At 44.9% G+C, this 26801-nt stretch overlaps 1 protein-coding gene across 5 annotated transcripts in view; it reads right to left on the reverse strand.

Moving 5' to 3' along the window:
- DTX2 (deltex E3 ubiquitin ligase 2) overlaps positions 1-26801 on the reverse strand; it is a 357713-nt gene that overhangs the window by 112496 nt on the left and 218416 nt on the right. For 3 of the 5 annotated variants that reach the window (XM_069226711.1, XM_069226712.1, XM_069226714.1), the window contains exon 5: positions 13301-13441. The exons of the other annotated variants lie outside the window; for them this stretch is intronic. In XM_069226711.1, coding sequence (XP_069082812.1) covers positions 13301-13441 — 141 coding nt within the window. The remainder of the gene's footprint in view (positions 1-13300; positions 13442-26801) is intronic. 5 annotated transcript variants of the gene reach the window in all.

Genomic DNA, 26801 nt, shown 5'->3' on the forward strand with positions numbered 1-26801 from the left:
CACAGAATACACGCGTTCCTAAAAAGACATCACATACATATAGCGATACTACAGGAAACGCACATTACGCCCACAGAGGCTGCCCGGCTAGAAAAGAGCTGGTTGGGCTCAATATATAGTGCTGGCGGCGACTCCTTCGCCAGAGGGGTGCTGATTTGGATAGCGCCGGCTGTCCCTTACACAGTACAACACAGCACAAGGGACAAGGAGGGCAGGTTTATACAATGGAGGGGGTTGCTGGATGGGGAGGAACTTATGATAAATGGACTATATGTCCCCAACATCAAACAAGGTGAATTTTTACAAACCAAGGCCTCACAATTAACCAGCGACCTAACTTCAACATGTATATGGGGGGGGGGGGGACATGAACTGCGTCCCACACATAGACAAAGACAGATCTCACCCCCCGCTCACGACCGCCCAAACAATGAAAAATGCCCAAATATTGGACACATGGATGGAAGAACGTCGACTGATCGACATATGGAGGCACTTGCACTGGCACAAAAAAGTGTACTCCTACTACTCCCCAGTACACTTATTACACACCCGAATAGACCTCATCCTCACCTCACAGAACCTAACACATAAGATAACTAAAGCGGAGTATTACGCTAGGGTAATATCAGATCATTGCCCACTCATAGTACAAATAAGATGGGGCAGACCTCGCTCATGTATCCCTACTTGGCGATTACAGACGCACCTACTACAAGACCCCCCTTTTAGGAAGGATATTGCTACACACATCTCAGCATACTTCACATCGAACAAAGGGACAGCCAGCACAAGGGCCATCGAATGGGATGCACATAAGACAGTTATACGAGGGGTTTGCATAGCAACCACAGTAGGAGTGCGGCAAACACTGGCGCGAGAACTCCGTGCATTAGAACAAGAAACTCAGTTGGCTGAAGGCGAATTCGCTAAAGGTTCCATAACATTGGAAACGATCATTAACATGCGCTCCAAATGGACCGAGTCAGATAACCGCCCTAGACACTTTGATTATCGCCATCACATGGCACGCACACACGCGGAGGGCGACAGATCCGGTAAATTATTAGCGTGGCTTATAAAAAACGAACGCCGTAACACCCCCATAGGCGCTATCCGACTAGATTCAGGCCAGATAGTTAACACATAGGCAGAGATAAACAACACTTTCAAAGAGTACTATAGCTTGTTGTATCAGGCACGACTTCCGCCCACCAACGCCCATTTAAACAGCTTCTTCGACGGTGTCACCCTGAACCACCTGACCGTTGCTCAATCTACAGAACTAGATAGCACGATAGAGATAGCTGAAATCCAACGAGCATTGCAGCAGTTGGCACACGGCAAAGCACCCGGCAGCGATGGTATACCCATAGAATACTATAGCATGTTTCAGCCGCAGATTCTGGCCCCATACTTGGCAATGCTAAAGGAAGCTTTGGAATTAGGCATACTTCCTGACTCGTGCCGTGAGGCGTTGATAGCAGTAATACCGAAGGCAGGCCGCGACCCTTTGGACGTCCGCTCATACAGGCCATTATCATTACTAAACACAGATTGTAAATTACTTGGCAAAATACTAGCTAATCGCCTGCTCCCATATGTATCAGAGCTGGTACATCAAGATCAAGCAGGCTTCATACCCGGTCGCAGCACATTCCACAACATCAGGAATTTGCTGCGTCTAATGAGAAACTCCCTGGTAGAGGGTAATCAACAGGTTGCAGTCTCATTGGACATAGAAAAAGCGTTTGATACACTAGGTTGGCCATTCTTAACAGAGACACTTAAACGGATGGGCTTCGGGCAAATGTATATTAGCTGGGTGAAAATACTATACACTGACCCAACAGCCAGGGTCAAGACGGGTGACACGATCTCCGAAAAATGTAACATTAGTAGAGGCACTAGACAGGGATGCCCGCTGTCCCCACTGTTATTTGCATTAGCGATGGAACCGCTGGCCGCCCGCCTTCGCATAATGGCCCCCGCATGGGGCATATTGGACGGCCAGACATACCAGATAGTATCATTATATGAGGATGACGCGTTGATTTTCCTACGAGACCACACGGGAACCCTACCGGGCCTGTTGGAACGCCTGGAAAAATTTAGCTCGGTGGCAGGGTTAACAGTGAATTGGACAAAATCCTGCATATTCCCTATGCGCCCGGTCCCAGAGGTATCGAGAACACTAACGAGCCCGAGTGGCCTGAAATGGTGTTATACAACATTTAAATATCTGGCTGTGAATATATACCACGACAATCAAGACCTTAGTGATGGTAACCTTGGCCAAGTGATCAGATCAACGAGGGGCTCTTTACCCTTCTGGTGCTTGCTTCCACTATCCCCAATGGGTAGAGTGGCTATAGCAAAGATGATAATATTGCCCCGTCTACTTTATTATTTTATGGCATTGCCCTTGATACTCCCGAGCTCCTTTTTTAGACTACTGAATAGCCTACTAACGGATCTAATATAGGGCAATGGTCGTAGACGTGTTGCACTAACAAAAGTGCTCCAACCGCTCAGGCTGGGGGGACTGGGCACCCCCAAATTTGAAGCATATTACGCAGCTGCCCATATACAATGGATATCTACATGGGTCGGTAATCCAACCGGGGCCGAAACACAGAGTGTCACTAGAGCTCAGCGGCACAGAAATAATGCAATACCTCATGAATCGAACTGATCCAGCACACACTAACAACGTGCTGCTGCACACCGCGCATTGGGCTTGGGGCCGATACGCCTTGCAAAACGCAAAAGATCAGCAAAACTCACCGAGGATTCCACTACTGGCTCACCCGACATTAGCTAAAATAGCAGCAAAAGTGGGCCTGAAAGTGCGGGGTAGAAGGGGCATACATACATTGGGAGATATTTATCAGGACGGACAACTTCAAACCTATGAGGCACTAACCGACAGACACGCACGCGCTGGGCCGGGGAGGATTTATAGCTTACGGAGCAGTCAGGCAGGTAATGAGAGAATACTGGAGAAAGGGCAACTTAGAACCAGATGTTTCACCTCTGCTCCATGAGCTGCTGGGGACCACGAATATTCCATCAAATATATCGAACATATACAACATCCTTACAACCCAAGCGGAACACAAACAGGAACAAGCAAAAAATAAATGGGATTGTGTGCTACCGGAACCACTATCCCCCAATGCATGGGAACAAGCAATGAAAATGACTCGTGAGGTCTCACGTAATCCCCGCTTCCGATACACACACTTCAATTATGTGCATCAGACTTACCTATCGCCACACCGCATAACACGCATGTTTCCCCGATCACCGCAAACATGCCCTAGATGTGACACAGAGGAGGCCACTTTCTATCACATGACATGGGAATGCCCCCCGATCCGGAACACATGGATAGAGATAGTAACGTTACTAGCCGAATGGACAGACACCGCACTGTCTCCTACTCCTGAGGTATGCCTGTTGGGCATAACACCCCACCCCACCCCAAGAAACGCAAACGCACATATAAATGCATTGCCCTGGCTTTGGTGCTGTATAGACGCCTCATTGCCATGAAATGGAAAGCCCCTGGCGCTCCTAGTATCGCCCTGTGGCGAGAAGAGGTAATACGATGGACCAAAGCAGAAACACAAACACTACAGAATTTACTGGACAAGGGTATATTAGTTAAAGGCCTAGAAGTATGGAACCTATTCTTGTCAGCCGCAGAAAACAAAGACGATGAACGCCCCCCTAAACAGATGTGCAAGAGATAAAGGATATCACATCAATGATCACAGTAAAACAGTATCATATAGACCGACTAAGGAATTCGGGGAGGTGGGGAAAGAGCGAAGAGAAAAAAAAAAAAAAAAGATGAACCAATATAAAACTGTAATGCCCCTCACAGGTACCCCTAGGAGCATTATCGGAGTCCCGACGGGCCCCGGCGGACACCAGGGATGAGGGACTTCGCACCCTGCTGGTCCTTAATATCGTGACCCGCCACCCATGTACGGAGACCCACGGCTAACAGCGGGCTGGTCCCCTGTGGCCTGGGGGCGATTCGGCTGCGCATGGGTGGGGCGTTGTCGCAGTGATGAACACGTACTCGCTCTGCATGGGACGAGGGGTGTGCTTCCTGCCCCTGCGGCGGCTGGCTCTCCCCCCCCTGCCTGGGCTCTCCCCTGCTGCTCCCCCTTCCCCCCCTTCCTCTTGGTCCGGGCCCTCTGGGGCCGCCTCAGCCCCTATCTTACTCTCTCTCTCTCTATGTTATCTTGACTCTTGAATTACCACGCACATGTTGAATACACCTTGTGTGGAGAAACACAACTCTCAGAACCCAACTCGGGTAATTGTACACTCATACTGGATTTACAGAATGTGCATAAGTAATAATAACATGTATACTGCATGTTGAACATAATGTAACCTCTTGTATTTCATTTAAATGTTGCCACTCTGCTGGTAAAACAATAAAAACATATTTAAAAAAAAAAAAAAGGTAAAATCAGAGACTGGCCATAATCTGGTTATACTTTTGGGATCTGTTGAAGGATTTTTGTTTTTCAGGGCTGAGTGTTGACCAGTCTTGAAACAGTCAGACAACGTTGACTTATGTGAGTCAAGAACAACGGTGGCTTCCACATAAGGATGGAGGAGTGAGTGTCGTCCCGCCCCCGGTGCAAGTGCAGCAAAAGTGGGAAATAACTAAATTTAAATGTTTAAAGATTGCGTGTTAGCAGTTCTCACAAACCCAGAGTTATTGCAAATGTAGGAATATTTATGGGCAACGTGTCCTAAAATTGTGATAAATACTTACAGCAGTCCAAGTGCTCTGGAGATCACATAGGTACCTAGGAAGTATTCCCTTCCCATCAACTTGCTAAATTTAAGGCGACTGGAGTGCCTAGCACCCTGTCACATACATGGAATGAATATGTGTAGGTGGTCATATAGTAACCTAGAAGTATTCTCTAAAATCTCAGTCTAACCGCTACAGGCACAGTCAGGAGCAAATTCCCACTGAAGCTATGCAACCACTTCTTTACAACCATTTGGGTTACAAACTCACTTTAATCAACCACAGCCACAATGGTCAAATCCCAGGATTTTGTTTTACAAACTAATGTATCATTACTATAACCATTTATATAGTGATGCAAGTTCAAAGGAGAGGCTCTATGCACCATCTGGAATACTGGCATGAGGAAGACCAAAGGAAAATTACATTTTTATCTGCTACCTAAATAAAAGAAAACAGAATATTTTGTATCTATTTTCAGGCAGGCAATTTACCAAATTAGCTTTGTGGCAGAAATATTTAATTCCACAGTAACTACTCTTCAACTAAGGGACCCATCAGCAAACATTTGTCACTAGTACACATGAACTTTATTCTAGAACTTTTGTTTCAATATATGTAGATGAGTGGAACACACTTCAGCCAAAGACTCAATTTTTTCCTTCTTGAATTTTAAATTGTGTCTCCAGTGACAAGGAATGGATCCTGCCTTCTGTTGGGCTCTGAGAAGGGAGACGTGGTTGAAGAGATGCAGTTGATTGTCAGGCCAGGCTTGTTTCGGGGACCAGAGGGGTGCATGCTTTCTGGAAGGCAATGGGCTAGGCAGCACCCTCTTAGCCTTCTAACCTGTAACTAGTCTCTGATGGCTTTTAACGTTCACAAAGGATCACCACTTACCTTATAGGTACAGCCCTTTTTATCATTATTTCCATGCCCTCAGGCAGATGCATAATCACATTAAAAGGCTCAGTTCAACCAGTAACCCAATTTGCAAACGAAGCTCTGTGTGTTTCTAAATAAATATTTGATAAACAGGATTCAAAGTGGCAACTCAAGAGCGCCTGCATCTTGGCCAAATCCCACCTTAAGACTCGCCCATGCACTGCTTAAAGTGCTTTCCTAGTGAAGAATAAACAAGTGGCAACATATATCTCAGCATTGCAGCCCAATTACAGCTATGAAACCACTGAATCCAGAGTCACCTTATCAACCTCGTGACCTTTCTTGGAGGCCAAATGTACTATATTTTGCACACCAGCCGTTTACATAGTTCAGTTATCAACAGCCACTATATTGCACTAACATAATACAAAGTACTGAGCATGTGAAGGTCATACTAAATTTCAGGTAGAGTTGTAACAAGGGCCCTTACGGAAGCAACACCATAACATTAAACTGTATTACATTTGATTCCTTGGACCTCCATAAGGACCAAATATCAAATTAGCCTACAGCAAATGCATTATAGAAAAAGCAGTGTGCATACACTGTATTTCACAGATAGGATCGATTAGTTCAGTTAGAGGAAGATCATTAGCGAAATGGCTGAGCTTTTAGTAACATCAGTGTAATAAATAGGCAGTTAGAAGAAAAAAAAGACGACTGCTCCTAAGTTGTTAGAGAGGGGTTGCTCGACTAACAGCAGAAACTACTTAAAGCATTCAGGAGAGGCATGGCGTTGAAAACCAAAGGAATTCTGCCAGTGGACTATGGCAATCCTGCAAGACACCTTCTGAAGAAATTAACGATGCTTTAATAGGTTTGTACAGCAGCTCACTTGGAACTGAACTTAAGCAGCCTACACCTGATAAGACAGGACTCACAGAGTACCTATTCATACAAGGACATCTGAAATGCCCTCATGATATACTGAAAGCTGCCTTGGAAGAAGACTCAAGAAGCATGAGAGAAGTCTTGCTAATTGTCCAAAAGGTTCTACTTCAGAGCTGTTTTGACAAAAGTTGATATATACTAAATTGACAGAGGAAAAGTGTTAGACTACATGTGAGACTGCAGTGAACAAAAGACTGACATCTCTGCTTGGCTTTACTGCACCCTCTTTACCTCGTCTGGCACTTATTTCCTTGCAACTATTTTGAAATCATCCTTACTTTGTCTGCATTTATGGAGCTATACTGGCAAATTGCTGAAGCATCAGGTAAACAACCTAAATATAATTCACTAATAGGGTTGCTAGTAAATAAATGATTAATGCACTTTTGTTCATATTTAGGGTTAGGCTTACCATTACTGTAATCAATTGTAACATGTTATTACAATAATTACGGGCTAGTGTTCGAATAATATTAGTTTAAACACACTAAAATAGATCATTTGGGTTAGTGTTCCTATCAAAATAACAGAATACACTGATTTAATTTAATGTATGAATTAGTTTAATGTGCATTCATATAATTTGCATTCAACTATTTAAACTGAATTAATTATACAGCTAAGGTTAGCATTAATATAATTCAATGTAGGGAGGAGGAGGTTTAGTATTAATGAAATCTAGGGTGCTTTAAAGGGGACAATGTAATGGTGAATTCAGTATTATGAATGGGTGGAAGAAATAAAGGTAATGTTGAATAAAAAAAGGAGGGGAAAAGATTACCAGAGAATAAACTATTTTTGTCAAAGTAAAGGAGAGAACTGATGGTGACTGGAGGAGTTCTTGGCACATATTGTGAGATGTTCCCAGAACATTCCTAACCATCACTGGAGCAGTATACTTAAGACCGCACCAAATGAACAAGTTACTTAGATTTGGAAATACCTTATTTGGTGGAGACTCTCTAGCCATGGAATCCTTACCTTAGAATAATAATTCCAAGGCACCAGGCTTGATCTGGAAGGTTTTTAAGCAGTAACCCCTGCATGACGGTAGGTGACGTTGTTTGGCTCTGTGAAGGCATCGTCCAAGCCGGAAGTGACATGTGTGGCACCTGTGTAGGCGCCACTCCAGCAGGCTGACGTTGGTTGCTTTTGCACTTTCCCATGCCAGGAGGGCGGAACCACGATAAGATCTGACCACTGGTGTGAAAAAACAAAGGCCCTGAGAATGGTGTACATTATACTGCGATCAGCTCGTAGAGCAGGGAGGATGGAAGGGTTGGTAAGGAATAAGTGGCTAGATAGAGTCTCTAGTAGATAAGGCACTACCGAAGGTAAGTGACTTGTTCATCTGATAGAGACTTCTAGCCACAGATTTCTTTCCTTAGAATAGATACCCAAGCAATGCCTCCCTGACCGTGGGTCTGCAAATAAAATTTTAAATCAAAAAGTCCTGTAGCACCGAATAGGTGAAGTGCCAGTCATGAAGGACCTGACTGTCCAGACAGTACTGTTTGGTAAACATGTGCAAAGATGTCCACACTGCTGCCTGACAGATGTCCGTGACAGAGCCTCTGCGGTCTAACGCAGTGGTTGCAGCCTTAGCTATGGTGGCACAAGCATGCAAACCCAAAGGGGTTATTTCTTGCTCAAAGCGTAGCAGATCTTGATGCAGACCACTATCCATCTTGAGGTGGTCAGTTTTTGCATGGCCTTCCCTTTTTTTTTAGCTCCTATGTACTCCACGAAGAATTGTCCACCTGTAACCCTTTTGTGTGGTCAAGGTAGAACAAAAACACTCTTTTTAGATCCAAACGGTGGAGTCTTTCCTCCACTTTGGAGGGCTGAGGCAGAGCAAAGGTAGGCAAGGTGATGTTCTGGCCTTCATGGAAGGGAGTAACAACAATCAGAAGGAAGGAGGTACCGTCCGGAGGACCAGTTTGTCAGGTTAGAAGGTGTATAGAGAGGGTGTGAAGAGTGCCTACAATTCACTGACCCAACTGGCCGATGTTATGGCCACTAGAAAGGCAGTTTTTATGGTCAAAAGCAATTGTGCAAAGGCACAAAGGTTACACACATTAAAAAGGTGAGCACAAGATTCAGATAACCCTGGGCCGTGATAAATGGACCGGGGGGGGAAACATGTGCTGCAAGCTTTTAAGAAACCTAGTCACAACAGTTGACTTAAATAAAGAAGGTTAGTCTGGCTACCGCAAATTGCTGAAATGTCTGGAAGATAACCTTTAACTGTGCCCAAAGCAGAGCCCTGCTGGGTTAACAGTGCAAACAGAAGAACCTTAGATAAATGTGCAGAAATGGGGGTCAATATAATGGGAATCACATCATGTCACACACTTATCCCAGCGGCAGGCGTATACCGAATTGGTGGAGGGGCACCTGATGCCGGAATAACATCACAGACTTCAGAAGGAAGGTTGAAAGCTATAAGACGTCATCAGTCAATCTCTACACATGAAGGTGAAGGGTGTGCAGGTTTGCACGCCGAACCCACCCCTGTTGCTGCAACAAATAATCCTCCAGAAGAGGCATTGTGATTGGAGGACTGATGGTCATGCTTAACAGTTCAGGACACAAGACACTCCAGGGCCAAACCGGAGCCACAAGAATAACCTGGGACTGGTCATTCCTGATCTTCTGGAGAACTCTGAGCTGCAGTGATATTGGCGGAAAGGCGTACAAGGAGGCCAGAGATCATCTCGAAGCAAAAAGCATCTCCGAGCAAGAGCCGCCGTGGCAACTCCAGCACCTAAAACTGCTGACATTGCACTTTCTCAGGAACAGCAAACCGATTTAACCAAGGCTCTCCCCACTGTTGAAAGAGTCTTTATACCACCTCCAGATGGAGAAGTCATTTGTGATCTGCTTGACAGCTTCAGCTGAGTTCATCTACTCTGGCAGTTGAAGTAGACAAACTCAGCCAAACCACCAAGGAAATGCCCTGGCATTCCAACCATGTCTTAAGATGCAGAGCCTCTTGACAAAGGGTCCAAAACCCCACCTCACCCTGTTTGTTGCAGTATGCACAGCAATGTTGTCCCTGAACACCTGCACCAGTCTTCCCCTGATTGAAGGAACAAAGACTTTTAATGCCAAGCAAATCTCCAACAGATTGAGGTGGATCTCTGACTCTGCCGGAGAGTTCTCTGATCCCCATCGCTTCCAGATGGCTTCTCCATCCCAGAAGTAACTCATCTGTCACCACATTCAGCTCCGTTGGGGAAGGGAGTGGGGGTCGGTCACTGATCCAATTGCGGTTCATCAGCCATCACAGCAGATCTTCTGCGGTTCCCTCTGAGATCTAGACCATGTTGGAGAGATTTTCCTGAAGCTGCGCCCAATGGGACTTAAGGTCCCACGGCAGATACTGCATATGCCAGTGAGCATGAGTAACAAGAAGGATGTAGGAGGTCAGGAGGCCCACTAACCTCAGGGTCTGTCTCACCAAAATCCAAGCTAGAGGCTGAAACATCGGTATCATAGCCTGAATATCCTCGACTCGCCGCTCTGGAGAGGATAAGCCTGAAACTGCACTGTGTCCAGAACAGCTCTGATGAAACAGAGTGTCTGAGAGGGAGTCAGGTGTGACTTTGCCATGTTTATAGTGAACCGCAGTGATTGTAGGAGGTCTGCCGTAGTCTGGAGGTGGGAGACAGCTGCCTAGGGCGAGTCTGCCTTTAACAGCCACTCGTCGAGGTAGGGAAGACTGGAACTCCCGACATCAGCAGATGAGCTGCAACCACCGCCATTACTGCTGTGAACACCCAAGGGGTGCTGGCCAGGCTGAAGTGGAGCATGGCAACCTGAAAGTGCTCTTGTCCAGACGTGAGCAGCAAGTATTTGGAAATATGGGCCCTGCAAGTCTAATGCTTCTTTCCAGTCCAACAGGTCCCTGAAAGACAGAACATAGGTGAACGTGAGTATCTGGAAATTCTCCTTTTACATGAAAAGATTGAGAAGGTGCAGGTCTAGGATAGGACAATTGTCTCTGTCCTTCTTGGGCACCAGAAAGTAGTGAGAATAGCAACCACCACCTACTCCGGATGCCGGCACCCTCTCTATGGCTTCCTTGATCAAGAGAGCCAGTACTTCCACACAGAGCAAGGAGAGGTGGTCCTCCGTCAGCTGGGCCTGATTGGGTGACATCGGAGTAGGAGTAGTCAAAAGGTGGAGGGAGTAGCCCCTTTGGACGATTGCAAAATCGAACGGTCCGATGTTACAAACCGCCAGTGGTGCAGATGATCTTCGAGGGTTAACCTATAGGGGTTTGGAGGGTGTAGCTGCCAGGGCGTGGTGGACAGATCCGACCTCTGGCTACCTGTCCCATGTGGTCTATGGAACTCATGTTCTCAGCCACAAAGAGGCTGGGGAGCCTGTTGGTCGTGGTGGCTGGGAGGGAATGGATGCAGTTCGAGAACCCTTCGGTGGCCACAAAAGAGATCGAAGGTGGACTGGGGGTGACGAGGGGCCATAGACAAACTGAAGGACCAGGCTGGAGCTCTTCTCTCCTTAAAGCGTTCCAGGCAGAGTCCACCTTCTCCCCAAAAAGATGAGAGCCATCAAAGAGCATGTCCAGAAGGGAGGTTTGGACATCCCTTGAAAAAACAGTTGTTCTCCACCAGGTGTTGTGGTGAAGGGCCACTGGCAATGAAATCCCTCTACCCAGTGAGTCTATCTTGTAGAGTCCACATCACATGCCGAACTTATCAGCAATAGCTTGGGAGAGTATGGCTCTGGCCTCTCCAAGACCACAGGCAGCACTTGTGCAACTGTATCCCAGGCTGCATGGGAATAACAGCCCAAAAGGCAAGTGGTGTTCACCAACCGCAGTGCAAAGCTGGTGGAAGAGAACATTCTCTTACCAATGGTATCCAGCCTTTTGGATCACTATCAGATGGAGGTAGGGAAAGTGCTGTGGTTGATCCTTGAGGTGGAGGCTTATCCCACCAAACTTGCCGTAGTGTGGTGCTGCGTAAGAAAACTGGAATAACCAGTTGTGGGGTGATGGTGGGAGATCGTATTATGGACAGGAGCCTCTGTGTAGGGTTTGGACCAGTTAAGGACGTCAGTTAAAGGATTCAGAGGAGGCGACTCCCAGCTAAAGCATAGCCATCAAGATGTTTGTCTTGACTGCCTTTGTGAGCAGCTGAAGGTTCAAGACCTAAGTCACCCTAAGCACTGCTACAGGAAAAGAGGCTCTCTCCTCCACAGCCATGGTAGGAGGAGAGACAAGCCAGAGTCAGTTGAGGTGTCTAACCCACTGGCCTTTGCCAGTTTCTCATGCCAGGTGTCCTTATACTCACCTAAGGGATGCTGGTACCAATAAGGGTCCTCAGACCCCTCACATTCATCTCCCTCTCCAGGTCTGTCAAAAAGAAAAGGCAGTGGCTCCGACCCGGAGAGCATGGTCCCAGACGGTGCCTATCCAGCTCCGTGTCAGTCAGGAATAACATGGGGATGGCGCCACTTCAGGGTGTCAGGGGCACTGGAGTGGGAACCAAGGAAGGTATTGGTCTCGCAAGTGAATCGGCTCTAGATCCAAGAAGGGATCAATGGGGCCAGACTAGCATGGAGGATGAACCTGCCAGCGGCGAGCCAATGAGAGCCCTCCCAGGGCCCACGGGGCCCAAAATGTCCTCCAGAGGGGCCAGGCCACCAGAATATGAGGTGCATGGCCTCGTAAAATTCTTTAAGAGAAGGGGGTCGCTCTGGCACTAGGAAAATCAGCGACGGGGAGTGGTCCTGATTCAGGGTTCGCCCAAGTGTGAGGTCTGGATTGGCGATGCTCCTGCACCTCATCGGATGACTTCGACAGGCGGCGTGACCTCTTCAACTTCACTGATTTTTTTTTTATCCTTGTGGGAGTTACCCAGCTTCTCTAACAACAATCTCCGGTTGTGGCTCCGCAAACAACCCTGGATCCTTCCACGCAATAGGAATCTTGAGCATTGCGGGGTCATCCGGTGTTGGGAGGTGAGGAGCTTGAGGGATTGCTCCCTCAGCGTCTTGGTGTGCATGGCGCAGCAGTCCTCATAGGTTTTGGAGTTGTGTTCATACTCCAAGCACCAAAATTATACCAAGTGGGGGTCTGTCACAGACCTCTATCAGTGACAGGAACCACACAGTTTGAAGCCAGATGGTTTCTTAGGTGATATCCGCTCACCAGGAGAGAAGAACTCTCAAAAATAGTCCACAAAAAGTCAGAAAAGGCCTGTCAAAAAATGACTGAGGGCAGATCTGACCGAATCAACTCTGTCTGCTGTGAAAAGGAAAGGACTGGTGTCAATGTGTCTGGAGCCTATATAGGGACCACGCACATCAGTTCCGGCACAGACGACGACGACAACGTAGAGCCAAACAAAGTCGCCTACTGGTGTGGAAGGGTACTGCTCAAAAAAACATCTGAATCCATTCTGACACCTGGAGAATTATTCTAAGGTAAAGAATCCGTGGCTAGAAGTCTATAAGATATGAAGCTACAAAAAGGCAGCAGAGCACAAGTGACCAAAGTCACCATGCTCATCAGGAAGAGATAATAAAACAGAACATCTGGGCTTGCCACAGGGGCAACAGCAACCCAGAATGAAGGAAGAGCAAGAGCGCATGCATGAAAGCTAAAGAAGTTAGAAGCGTAGCAGATGCCAGAGGTGTAAAAGAAACTACCTTTCTTGAACATTTTCCTCAATTTCTTAAATTGGCTTTGCTTTTTAGAAGAGATAGGCATGTTGGGGGAGCTTGCAGGTGACGATGCACGGGCAACGCGGGCAGGGAGTCCAGCGGCTGACATCACCAGAGCTGTCACGCCTGGGGGACGTGACAATAACATGCAGAAAGGAAACAATGTGAAAAACAAATAAAAATTAAAGCTTAAAACAAGAAGTGTAAATTAACGTCTTTACAAGGTAAACCAGACTGAACATAATTTAAAAAATGGAAAGTAGCACTGGGACTTCAGATTGTATCCCTAAAAGTGTATAGGCAACTGCTTTAAAATTCACAATTGCATATCTTATGTACATTTCAGTGTATCAGTAATCTGAATACATCAGTGTTTTTACTTACATCCTTGTTTATCAAGGAACACATTAGTGGAAAAATCAAAGGGGGCCACAGGCAAAATTGCAGCATGTGCTGGGAACATAAAGCAAAAAATTACTTACCAAGTTACTGATGTACTCTTTTTACATTGGCTCTGCCTGCTAATGCTTCTGGTTGTACCGTTTGGTAGTCCCAGACAATCCTTTGCAAAGCTGCACAATCTGAAATCACTTCTTCACCTGGGTGTGCACATACGCTATTAATTCCATCAACCCATTATTCAGGGATGTGGAATTCCTATCGCCCGACGCCCGGGACATCTTGTTTGGGGTCAAGGGCAACAAGTTTTTATGTTTACTTTGTCCTTGGGACAAGTAGGCCCAACCCCCTGCAGCACAAACCCTTTGGCTGCCTGTTTACAGAGAGTTGAACTCTCTGCAGTTGAGGTAATGTGTTTCCAAAAGATAATGCTGTTCGAACTTGTATTTATGGTTCATTATTTGAAAGCCTTCATTATTAGGGTGCGTGCTGTAAATAAATGTTTTAAGGTCACACTTCACTACTGACGTTCCAGTACAAAAAAAAAAAAAAAACGTGTACACACATGTTTGAAAAGTTTAGGCTAAGAGGCTAAGTATAATGCTCCCAGAATGCTCTCTGATTATATGCAAATGAAGTGTCATTTAGTAAAATGTGTTGATGCATGCTAGTATTTCCCAAAAATATTTCTAATGGAAAATCAATGTAACCATTTTCAACACGATTATGGGAAGCATGAAAATAAACAAACACTGACAAAGCCAACTGATCTGACATTTTTATAAGTCTTTTAGTTTCATCAATGCGTGTCTTGTTTTGACATGGCTTTTGTAACACTTTATTGTTGTGGGAGCTACCAGGAACCTCAACATTGTAACAAACATTGGCAAAACCCCCCCAAAACGTTTTTGAACTCTTAAAGCACACGTTGCCACCAGCAGCATAACAAAGGCCCTGCAGCCGCCCTCCAGGGGGCCCCGTCAGCACAGCACCTGCCCTGAGTGAGTCTGGAGAGGGGGCTCCTCCATGTTCTTTGCAAAGGGGCACCCTCCAGTTTCATTACGTCACTGATTGCCACTGTAGTTCCTGACACTGAACAAAACTACTTTGTGTGGCAATATGCTCCTTGTGGAAGAGGAGAATGCGATCACTCACAGTAAAGCCAGCCGAAAGAGAGAGAAATAGAAGTTTAATAAAAACAAAATGTCTTTGTTAACACCAGACCTAATTTGGGACCAAGACCCACATGTAGGTAGCTTTTTGCATGTTGCAAACAGCGACTTTCGCTGTTTGCGACGTGCAAAAAGCACATTGCGATGCACAAACCCAGTTTTGCGATTCAGTAACCTGGTTACCGAATCACAAAACGGGTTTGCGACTCGCAATTAGTAAGGGGTGTTCCCTTCCTAATTGCAACTCGCAGTGCAATGTAGCATTGTTTTGTGACCGAGAACGCGGGCGCAAACCAATCGCAGTTTGCACCCATTTCAAATGGGTGCTAACACTTTCGCAAAAGGGAAGGGATCCCCATGGGACCCCTTTCCTATTGTGAATGTCACTGTAAACATTTTTTCAGAGCAAGCAGTGGTCCTGCGGACCACTGCCTGCTCTGAAAAAATTAAACGAAAACGTTTCATTTTTCGTTTTTGTTATGCATCTCGTTTTCCTTTAAGGAAAACGGGCTGCATTACAAAAAAAAAACAAAAAAAACTGCTTTATTGAAAAGCAGTCACAGACATGGTGGTCTGCTGTCTCCAGCAGGCCACCATTCGTGAGGGGGTCGCAAATTGCGACCCACCTCATGATTATTCATGATGTGGGCATTTGAGAAGCCCTTGCAAATCGCAGATGGTGTCAAGGACACCATCCTACATTCGGATTTGCGACTCACAATTTGCAGGTCACAAATCTGAACCTACCTACTTGTGGCCCCAAATTCTTAAAGAAAGTCACAAAAGTGCACCCATGGTATATGTCGTACCCCTATAAAATATTTGTGAACTGTATTTTAGCGTGGGTAAATACGATGTGTAGATTTGCACATGTGAAAATCTATTGAGCATTTGCAAGTTCATTTTCCCTCCAGCCACTTTCTTCCCAACCCTGGAAGAAGTTCTAATTCTGCCATGGTCAGGAGTAAATGTCCAACCTTTCTTATTATGGGAAAATATTAGAGAGAAGCTGGTAAAAATCCTTAAAACATGCAGGTTAGTAGGTTTGCAGACTCAAAGGCATTCCAGCCCTGGAACTATTGCTTACTGCTTCCTCCAGCCCCAGTACGCAGATCTGCAGAAAGGTGGCAAAATAAGGAAATTGCTACAGTAGGGATTGAAACTCCAAGTATTCAAGCCCTACTATGGTAGTAGCCCTGGCATAATCAGAGAGGCTATTAATTGCTGCCATAATTTGTCGCCACACTACATGGCACCAAAGGGACAAGTAGATCTTTTTACAGGACAAGTAGATTTGAGAAGCAACCTGTCCCCTGGACAAGTAGATATTTTAATAAATTCCGCACCCCTGATTATTAAACCTTCAGAGGATCCTTTAAGTAGCACATGTAGTTGAGGAGGAGGGTATAAGTGTAGTAGGTCTGTTAAATAACGTCTGATGACCTTGCTGGCAGTGTAAAATATTCACTAAGGCACCAACTGAAGTAATGTTAGAATCGGACTTTTCTGCTAGACTGCCAGGGAAAAAGGTATTTCATCATCAACTGAGCAGGTTGCCAACCTTTAAGGCCCCAATAACAGAACATGAATCAGTTTCTCTTGTACTGAGCTGTGGTGAAGGTCTTCCTAGCTGCTGGCAGGACACTAAAGTTTACTGAGATGCCAACGCAGGTGAAGGATCGTACCTTAGACATAGGTGTTGAATTTGGGGGATTATAGGAGGGGAAACGTATTCACTCCGCCTCTACAGACAGGAAGTTCATCCTTCAGAAGAGGCGGATATACTTCCTCCGAGGATGCAGATTTTCGAAGTCCAACAGTGCTCCTAGAATGGTATAGCATTTCCAGCTCTCCTCGTTTTTCTGCAGGTCTCTCAAAACGAGATCAGAAAAAGGGACTATTAAAACTTCCTCTCCAATTGAACATCAGGCTACTCCCGGGTTGGAAACCCATAAGAAGCAACAACTGTGTGTATGTTAAATTCAGGTTTTTGATAAAGGCACTGTTGACTGGATGCTCCATGACTCTTAGATGATATGATGTTGAGAATTCTGGATGGAATTCACACATATAGGGGGAGCAGATATGCCTGCAGCTCTTATAAACTTCTGCAAAGAGTGACGCATGCATGCTCTTGGTGATGACACAATCCTGCACTTCCACTGATGTTTGTAACAGCTTTGTATAGCAAAGTGTGTTCCCCAAAACTTGCGCTAGAGAGGGCTGCAGTGATGTTGTTGTGTACTGTTACCACTTTGAATCAAACATCAACAGGAAGACCACTCTGAACTTCAGAAGGTTTATGTAGAGGGATGAACTACATTTGTCACACAAGGCACAGAAACTCCCACAGCGAGTTCCATACCAAAACTCTGATTTATCATTCGTGAGTGTGATCTGTGGGTGTACTAGCAAAAGTGTCATTCCACGAGAAGGATGGGAGCAATGGCACCCCATCTCAGAGCTGGTAAGACAGACGGGTGAAATGGTGGAGGCTTGAACTCGCAGTGCAGAAATTGCAGTGCTCTGCCAGATGGAGTTGCAAAGAACGCTTATGGCGCTTGGAAGGAGGGAGCACACTAATGAATGTGACTCCTATTCCTAAAGGCCTCTGGAGCCACCATGCTGGCATTACATTTTTGCGAAGAAACAGGTCCCCATTGAGTATTAAAACTGACACACTGCATAGGGAGAGCAAGTCTTTGCAAGTCAGAGTCTGCAATGGACTGGATAAACTGGAACTTCTTTGAAGGGATCAAATAATGTGCAATATCTAAGGTGAGTCATAAGGATTGTAACGATTGGACATTTGCAGATCTCTTGACAAAAACCTGGCAGTCATTCAGGTAAGAGAATTTCTACAGCTACAGAAAAGTCACCCCCAAAGCCATCTTGGAGCAGAATGGAGAGAAGGCTGGATGGGTTCCCTTCAAGCAGATGAACAGTATATTTGACAAGTAGTGGTGGGGAGGTATGCTTTGTGTTCAGGGACATGTGTCCTTCAGGTTCCGTAATAACAGCCAGTCACCGTCCTGGAAGACTGCAGAGTAAACAACTGATGAGGACAGTTTTGTGTGTTGTTCTTATTGGAAGGGAGCTCCCAACACACCCAACTACTTGAGCACCATTCTAACAACAACTTGCTGCCTTTTCCTGTAACTTTTCTCATCCCTCAGGAAAGAGCAGCCAGCATTACTGACAAGGTGGATCGGGGTGTTCCTCAATCTAGAAATAAACCTGTGTTGGGATTTAGATGCATGCGTATCGCTTGCGAGACGCTGTAGTAGTTAGAAAAGGGCTCGGAGCCCCGTCCATGTCAGGTCAGTGTCTTTCATTGGTTCGTGGGCTTGCCTTTTAAAATCTGCTTGCTTTCATTAGTGAAAGGCATGCATACGTCATGCCTTTTCCGGTGGTTAGCCCTCCTCTAGCGCATCAACCAAGTACTGAAAACATACGAGGCTCACTGTTTTCTGTCCGGTTTGTGGACTAGTTTTTCTCTTTTTTCACAGCGGGATCTCGCTTGGCAGAAGTCCAGCGCTTTGCAAGACATTGACCCTGTTACACAGTTAATTGCACTTTTGCCGGTTATGTAGATAATTGCACTTTTGCCGATAGGTTTCACTACGAGTGAACTGTAGCAGCGCGATCGCGCTCTCTTTTTTTCCATTTAATGAGTGAAGAAAAGTCTGGTTGGGAGTTTACAAATGCTAATAGCTCTAACTCGGAGAAATGCGAGACCCGTTGCATTGCAAATGCTTGTTTTATATTTGTAAGTTTGTTATAAGGGTGACTACAGTATCCCTGTCCAGGGCCTTGAGGGGGCCTGTTCTCCGGATCTCAGACTTAGTAGTAATTTAAAACAGACATTAAAATACGTCCCTATCGGGCATTATATTGATTTCCTTAACTTTACTGGTAAAAAGACTGACGATTTCTTAACAATTTAATCCAAAAAACATAACTTTGGGTAATTTATGTCAGTGATTTAGTTCCTGTTTATAATTCACGTTTTAGTCAGTCTTGCACTCAGTGTTAGCTATTTATACAATGCTGTCTTTCTCTTTTTTCGAGTAGCATATTTCTCTTGCACAGTGTATTCTTTGAACTGAGTCGCATTGAGGTGTTTAGCAGGACCACGAATGAGCGCTCTGGAGATGAAGGCAGTGCAAGTTTCTCACGGGGCCTGTCAGTGGGTCAGAAAGATGTTCAGAATACATGATCATCCAATTCTTGGCTTCTCTACAAAGCGCACTGGGGCAAGTACTGATAAAGCCAACAGTCCTGGATGGTTTTAGGTGTTTAAATAGATGTTGAGAGGCACATTATGGAAATCACAGAAATGTAGTTTACGTTTTAAGCAACGCATATCATTACTTAGGCCGCGCAGCTTTTAGAGTCCCTCCCTAACTTTGTTTATCCCATTTAAAGTGCTGACCCTACCTAACGGGTTTTATTTTTTGTTTTTACAGAGGCCCTCCCATAACACGAGCAGCACTCCTAGAAGATGAGTACTAGGGCAGTGTTAGAATGCTGTTAAAGACTGAGGTAAAACAATCTGCACACTGTTGATTGTAGCTCTAAACGTCTCTTAGCCATAGTCTGGGAGCAAGGAGGCATAACTGCAAAATTCATGCTAGAGGTACAGGCTGTGGCCCAGCCCGCCAAGGTTGCTCTATCCTGCCTGAGCGATAAGCCTTACGACTAGTACATTTCTTGCCATTGCATTTGGTTTCCTTGCCCGTGTCGATAAACACAACAGCTTGACTTTCACGGAAAATGGCTTCAACACCAATGCTCTCTCTATTTTCCCTCGGTAAGTGGCAGTGAGGGGTCTCTGTGCACCTCAGCCAAGGCTACAAGCACCAGAGGTTTGCAATGATTCCTGCTGACAGCAAGTGAGGCATGTGAACTACCAAAATCAATGCCAATTGCCACTTAAAAGGTTTGTTTGAAAATATCTCAGAAAATTTCTGGTCTCACAAACTCGAATGGGCCACACGCGACTTCACAATAAAAATAAATATCCCGTTAAGCAAATGCTTGCCACAGGAAGACGTCAGTACTTGAGTCGCTGGCCTTGCAATGGAGATATGGGTCAGGTAATCGATTCAGGAACTATAACAAGCACTGTCAAAGCCAGTAGGTCTGGGTTTATGTACTAACGTATGCAAACACACAAATGTATTACAGATCGGAAAGAGTGGTGTGAAAAATAATGGAAATTAAACAAGAGACAAATGAAACTGGGAAAAATAAGATTGGAAAGTGAAGCAGGGCCTGCATGCAGTACGAGGCAGTTGCTTTAAAACGCACAAGCTTCCAGGGATGTTAGCTGTTTACATGCTTGCATTGTTTTGGAATGCTGTTGCTCAGCTACTCTGACATGCCTGTGCTTAAATGAAAAAAGGGGGACTTTGCAGAGCAATCGGCAAACTAGCGCTATCCACCCAATTCAGCGTTGACTGTATCATAGAACTATTCTTTTTTAGGTTGAGCATAGCAGGTCCCAAGCGCTGCTTTTCCGACATGTTGGTATGTATCTGGGCTTTTAATCACGCCCACCGCACACCCATTACTATCACTCGTTCATGGGCTTGTCCTTCAAAAATCCTTTCTTTTCGTTGGTAACTGCTTTACGTTTGTCCCTCCTTAGGGCGGTTTTGTTACCACCTTGGCCATCGACCCTGTTACATGGATACTTGCACGTTTGCTGATAACTGACTGTGAGCGAACTTCTTTTTTCTTTTGTGAGTTTCCTTCATGCTCACGGCGGCGTTTTGAGTTGGCTCACTTATGTGAAATGTTTTACTTTTTATGTTCAGTTTGTGTGGCAAGTAAAGTCCAGTTAGTAATTTACAACGTCAATAGCTCTAACTCGAGCAAATGCAAGATCCATGGCATTGCAATTGCTTGTTTAAAATGTACTTCCAACCATGCTGGTCAGCAGCAGCGGTGCTGTACAGCATGGCTTTAAAAAAAAAAAAAACACACCGGCAAAGCCAACAGATCTCGCAGACCTATTGGCTTTGCTAAGGCTTGCTGTTGTATGCTGAGCTGACAGAACATATGGGGAAAGGCTTAGTGCAGCTATTGTTATGTTTTTATGGGGAAGCTGGTTTTAAATTATGAAATTACTCTTTAAGACCTGGAGAGGAAGCAAACATATGCCTTTTCATTGCAATCCAGGCAGATCAGATACAGCTTGCCACGGACATGTGTATCACTGATCACTGGGGAGTCCGTTCTGAGGCAAAGTGCTTTATGTCAAGTTGTTATTGAGACCCGCTTGCATAGTGGAACAAGACATTTACAGCGTATCAGCTTAGTTTTAGTGCAAAACCATAGAAAGGGTAACAATTTCTCCTGACTCCCCAAACTCACAGTCGCACAGTTCACTCATAGGTTGACTGACTGCAAATTTTGCCACGTTTGGTAGAGAAAATACCTAATCGGAATTTTAAACATAAAGGGTGGCCCTCAGGGACAATTTAGTTCAAATATTTTTCCATGACCAACAATTGTTTACCTTGCAACTAATTAACAGTCCGTTTTGAAGCATGGATGTGTTTTCCTTCGACGTCTTTCAATCATACTACATCTGACAGTATGCCATAGAAGACTAAATGTCAAAAGGGAAAAAAATCTGCAGTTCAGCAATATGAGGTGACCCACCCCCATAACCAAAGATTCAGGCTTCAGAAGAGACGCTGTAATGCTACCCTACAGACCCAGGTCAGAAGCACATCATGTATCTATCCAGTCCTGGGCTTTACATGCAGGCGTAAGTGCATTCTGGGATGTGTAGTCTATGCTTGAACAAGCTCGCCTCACACCCCTTCTCATGTTAACAGAGGCTGAAAGGTATGCAACAAGTCCATTAACTGCTCAGAATGATGCACCCCCTTCTTCCCCAACCTCCAGCGCATACTCTAGTGACCTTCCGGTACTCTGCATGCCCTCTCCAGTTTGTGGACCCCACCCATTCAAGTCTACGCCAAGGACAGCGGGCTAGTACTGCTTTCAGCACACATGAAGGGGGTAGAAAAGGCATGTACCATGCTTGCACTGAGTAGGAGGCAGCACAGTAGTGGAGGCTGGGGTGCATATGTGGAATAAACATCGATGAGGGCAATCAACAACGAAGAGGAAGCAAAAATGAAAGGACAATTGCAACAACAACAAAAAAAAAAAGTACCTGAATCAGAGTAGAACAGGGTAAGAACGCTACAAAAAGACATTTAATTAATCAGTACTTGGTCCATGCTCCATCAAAGAGAGAAACACATGAAGAGAGAAAGTGAAACTGGCACGCTCTGACAAATGCGAAGTTGGTAGTCTTTTCCTTGAATGAAAACCTGAGATATTTTCTGTGTGCAGGATGGATGGGTATTTCAAAATACGCATCCTTGAGGTCCAATGCTGTCATAAAATCTTGTTTTTGTAGAAGTGGGATGACATCCTGTAAAGTTACCATGTGAAAATGTTCTGACAGGATGTAAAGATTGAGGGTCCTGAGATCTAATATTAGCCTGAGGGTGCCTTCTTTTTTTGGAAGAGTAGGTGTGTTTACAGTAAAACTATCGAAACCCAGTCCAGATTAACATGTTTCAGTTTATGAGAGGCCTCCCTATGGTATGCAGGAAACAAAAATGCTTCTCCTGCTTTTTGTGCTAAATGATTTGCTTTTCTGACTGCTATTTCACAGCATATCAGATCGTGTCCATTTGAAACAGTTCTGTATTAAGATATCTTCTTTATACTTTTCTCTCTTCTTTCTTAATTGCGTTCATTCCTTCTCTTTCATCCCTTTCCTCACCTTCTCTTTTCTTTCTCTTCTCTTTCCTTTTTTCCTTTTTCTTTCAATTCTTTATCTTTCTGTCCTAGCTTTTTTCTTTCTTTCGCTTTCCTTCTTTCTTTCTTTTTTTCATTCTTTCAGGCAAGAAGGCTGGAGTCAGTGCCAGACTTATTGACTTTTTAAGTAGTTTCCGTCAGAGCCAGGAATCACTATGGTAAATGTGTGTTTTGGGCCACAAACACTTTTTTTGCCTGTAGCAAATGTTTTCTTTTTTTCAGACTCACGAGGGCCAGGCAAATTCCTAAACAATAAAGCTTTTCAAAAATCCATGACAAAGCAAAACAAGAATTACCAGAAGGCCAGTGAACAATGCCAGACCTATTGGCTTTGCCAATGCTTGTTAGAGAGGGAACTCAGTTCCTCTTACATGCTGGCAGAAGGAGGCTTACAGGAGTTACCTTTGTTTTACAACACTACTGCTGCCTACATTTGCAAACAATTTGGTTTTAACTCCATTTTCATATGCAACATCCTCTTTATGCATCCTCTGAGAACAGTCCAGCGGGGGAGCGTCTTTGAACCTCTTATCTAACAATGAATTTCAATCATTAACCCAGTGGTGTGTAAAACTGTTGGGCCCTTCCTGCAGAATGTGATGACTGCTCCCTGAATCTCCTTTATCAGTGGTTCCGAAACTTTTGACTTCTGTGGACCCCCACCTATCATTACTGGACCCGGGGACCCCACTGAATCATTACTGGAAGCTAGGGGACCCCAGGCCTAAACAATGTTGATGATTTGAACCGCAAAACAATGCACAAAAAATACAGAAACAAACGTGCATAAAACACATACACAAATTATAACACGTTTTATTTAATTTACAAACAAATATAAATAAAAATATTTAAAATGTAATTTAAATAGGAAGGTTGGGGTTTTTCTAAATTCAATTGAAGCCACACAAGGCCCATAGTATATTCTGTTCGATGCACCTGCATTGCTCTCACAAATCAACCTGAGGATACTAATTTACTGTTTAGCCGCCTCCAATTTCAAATTCCTTGACATTTACAGACCCAAAGGGGTACACATTGGGAACCAGGGTCCTACATCTTAGAGATTATTTTTAGCCTTTGGCTGAGTAACGGGCCTTTTAGAAAGAAGAGTGGCCGCGAGTGGATTAGGGGCTCCTCTGTGATGCAGAGACTGAGGGGGCATGCGGTATGCACCTATATTAACCCTTCCGTCACTTAATGAACTGCAGATGTGCAGCACTTTTCTGCTTTGAAGCTGGATAAAAAAAACGCCAGTACAAAACAAGGATGCATAAAAAAGTCGGATTGTTCAGAAAACATATACACAGCCCTCTCTGAATGCATTTTTAAAGATGCAGTAGCAAGTTACAAATATCGGTTTAAAAATAGTGCCCCTCGCACCCATTTCTGAGGCCAATTACACAATACGTGGTAAATATACATGTGATTTATAAAACGTAAAACAAACCAAAACACATTCTTTTCCCATTTCCGAGTGATTATGTTAACTTGTTTTTGTCATACAGATATTTCCCATTTTATGTGAGAAATATAAGGCATTACATGACGTTATTGTCAATTACATATGCTAATTAGCGCCCATTATGTTTCAGGATCAGGACGCTGCAGCACGTCTCATTCGGGGCCTGAAGAAAAACAATCTAATCACTCCCGCTCAAAGGCGAGCCACCAAAGATCGCTTTCACACTGCCGAACACCGGAGTGTTAGTGGTGGTGTATGAAAACACCCACCATTCATCCATTCAACCACCGGTTTACAGTCAGTTTCTCGCAACAAAACCGGTTTGTAGCGATGTTCAAATAATGGAGCTACTCACCCCCGGGAATGAGTTATTAACACTCGTATGAAGCTACCAACACTGTACTCTTGTCTCTGACAAAAACACTTCCCCTTCCTCTGTCGCGCGCACTGCACAGTCATGTCGGTCACCAAGATCCGTGAAGAACGACACTTCCTCATGAGCGCGAGCAGAATCAACAGTGTTAGGCTATGAAGAAATAGGGAAATCTCTCTGCTCCGACAACCCCAGGCCAATATTTCGAGTAACGAGCACAACAGGAGATGACGAGTGTGATGTTCACGTGCTCTCTCTCGGACATGCCGAGAAACGCCTGGGGGAACGCGCACTGGGCAAGGTTGGCAAACAAGCGCCTCAAGCCGAGGTGTGGCGCTGCGCCCACCGCACAGAGCGAGAACACGTGAATGGGGCAGGCTCGGTGCCAGCGCCATCTTTGGTCTTCTTGGAGCCCGGGCAAAGACATTCTGGGGCCTCATGTCCGGACAACTTTGAGTACCATACCCCTCTTAATCGAATCCCAGCCCCCCTATGCGACACATTGTTGAATTTCAGTAAAACTTTTCTACTGACATGCAAAAATAGCCAAAAGTAGGTCTTCACCAAACTACAGTCTTCAGAGAAACCTTGAAGAAGACCTAGTATATATAGGGCCAGCTTTTTGGGCTCGGATCTACATTTGTCGTGCAACATTCTTTTAATTTAGCGCCTAACCAGTCTGTTCGACCTTCTGTAGGAAGAACATTGTAAGGAAGTCCTGGTGGACGCTACATGTCCTCGCTCATAATATTAAAAGAGAACATATGTACACAGCGCTTGAAATGTCAGTTAAATTCCTGTACATTCATTTAAAAAAATCCTTCTAGCAACTAGCAATCTCGCCGCACACGTAGAAACCAAAGCATTGCTCTATGTTTTTTCACCATTCAATTTGTGATGTGTGATAATATAGCATAATAATATGATGATATAAGGAGGGCAGAGATTACGAGGGCAGTGAGGCAGAGACGGGGAAGTGAGATTTAGATCTGAGGTAGAATGAGATATTCTGCGGGTATATATAAACTAATGAGGAGAAAATTAGGTCGTCAGTAGGAAAAATACAGAGAAATAGAAAAATGAAGAGGCAGGTAGAGAAAGAGAGGTAGGCAAGGTTGTATTTAGAGTGACCGAGAAGTAGAGAAAGCTAGAGAGTGAGGGGTGGGAGGCATAAGGAAAAGCAAGAGGGAAGAGTTGCGAGTTAAGTAGACCTAGACAGGTAGAGAGGTGAGGTAGAAGTGAAACATGGAAATAAGCAAGTTAGGGAGCAACTGGTGAGGTAGAGGGGACAAAATGATAAGAGTAAAACAGAAACACGTCAATTAAAGAGAGTAGTAAGGCAGGTGAGGCAGAGAAAAGGGTGACTGATACAGAAGTAAAGATAGGGCTCTTAAGAGAGCGGGCAGAGAGGCAGAGGTGAAGTAGGGAGACCTACAAACAGAGTTAGAGGGAACGGAGGTAGAGGGTTAATAGAAAAGAGACGTAGGTATTGTGAGAGATTGGAGAGAGAGGAGCTAATATTAGGAAAAAGGGTGCAGGAGGAGAAAAAAGGGTACTAAGAAAGGAGTAAGGCGACGAGAAAGGTAATGTGGAGGGAATAGAACTAGACAGGGGGAGGCAGAGAGGTGAGATAGTGAGCAGGTGAGGTAAACTGACAGGCTAGGTAGTGTGAGGTGGGGTAGAGAGAGGAGGTAGACAGCTAAGGGAGAGAGTAACAAGGGTGATCAGTGAGAGGTAGGGCAATGTGAAGCACAGAGATGGAGAGAGAGCGAGAGGCGAGGTAAAGAGATGAGGTTCAGAGAGACAGATTAAGTAGATGGAGGAGAGAAACAAGGTGGTCAGGTGGGAACATACTGGGGTGCAGAGAAAGAGAGGGCTGTGGTAGAGAGGTTGAGGTGGAGAGAGGTAAGAGCAGTGGTTTCCAACCTGTGGTCCGGGGACTCCTGAGGGGCCGCAAAGCCTCCTAAGGGGGTCTGTGACTACTTAGAAAATTAATATGAACAGATTAAAAAAGTGCATGTAGCTAAAGTGGCTAAATGTACAACTGAACGTTTTAAAACATATTGTAAACGTCAAGGAATTTGAAACTGGAGGCTAAAAATTAAATTAGTATCCTCAGATTGTTTCGTGGGGGCAGTGCAGGTGCATCAAACAATATAGTGTGGATGGTGTGTGGCTTCAATTGAATTTACAAAAGCTCCAACCTTCCTATTAAAATTATATTTT

Source organism: Pleurodeles waltl, chromosome 3_2 (assembly GCF_031143425.1).
Source record: "Pleurodeles waltl isolate 20211129_DDA chromosome 3_2, aPleWal1.hap1.20221129, whole genome shotgun sequence".
Taxonomy (NCBI): domain Eukaryota; kingdom Metazoa; phylum Chordata; class Amphibia; order Caudata; family Salamandridae; genus Pleurodeles; species Pleurodeles waltl.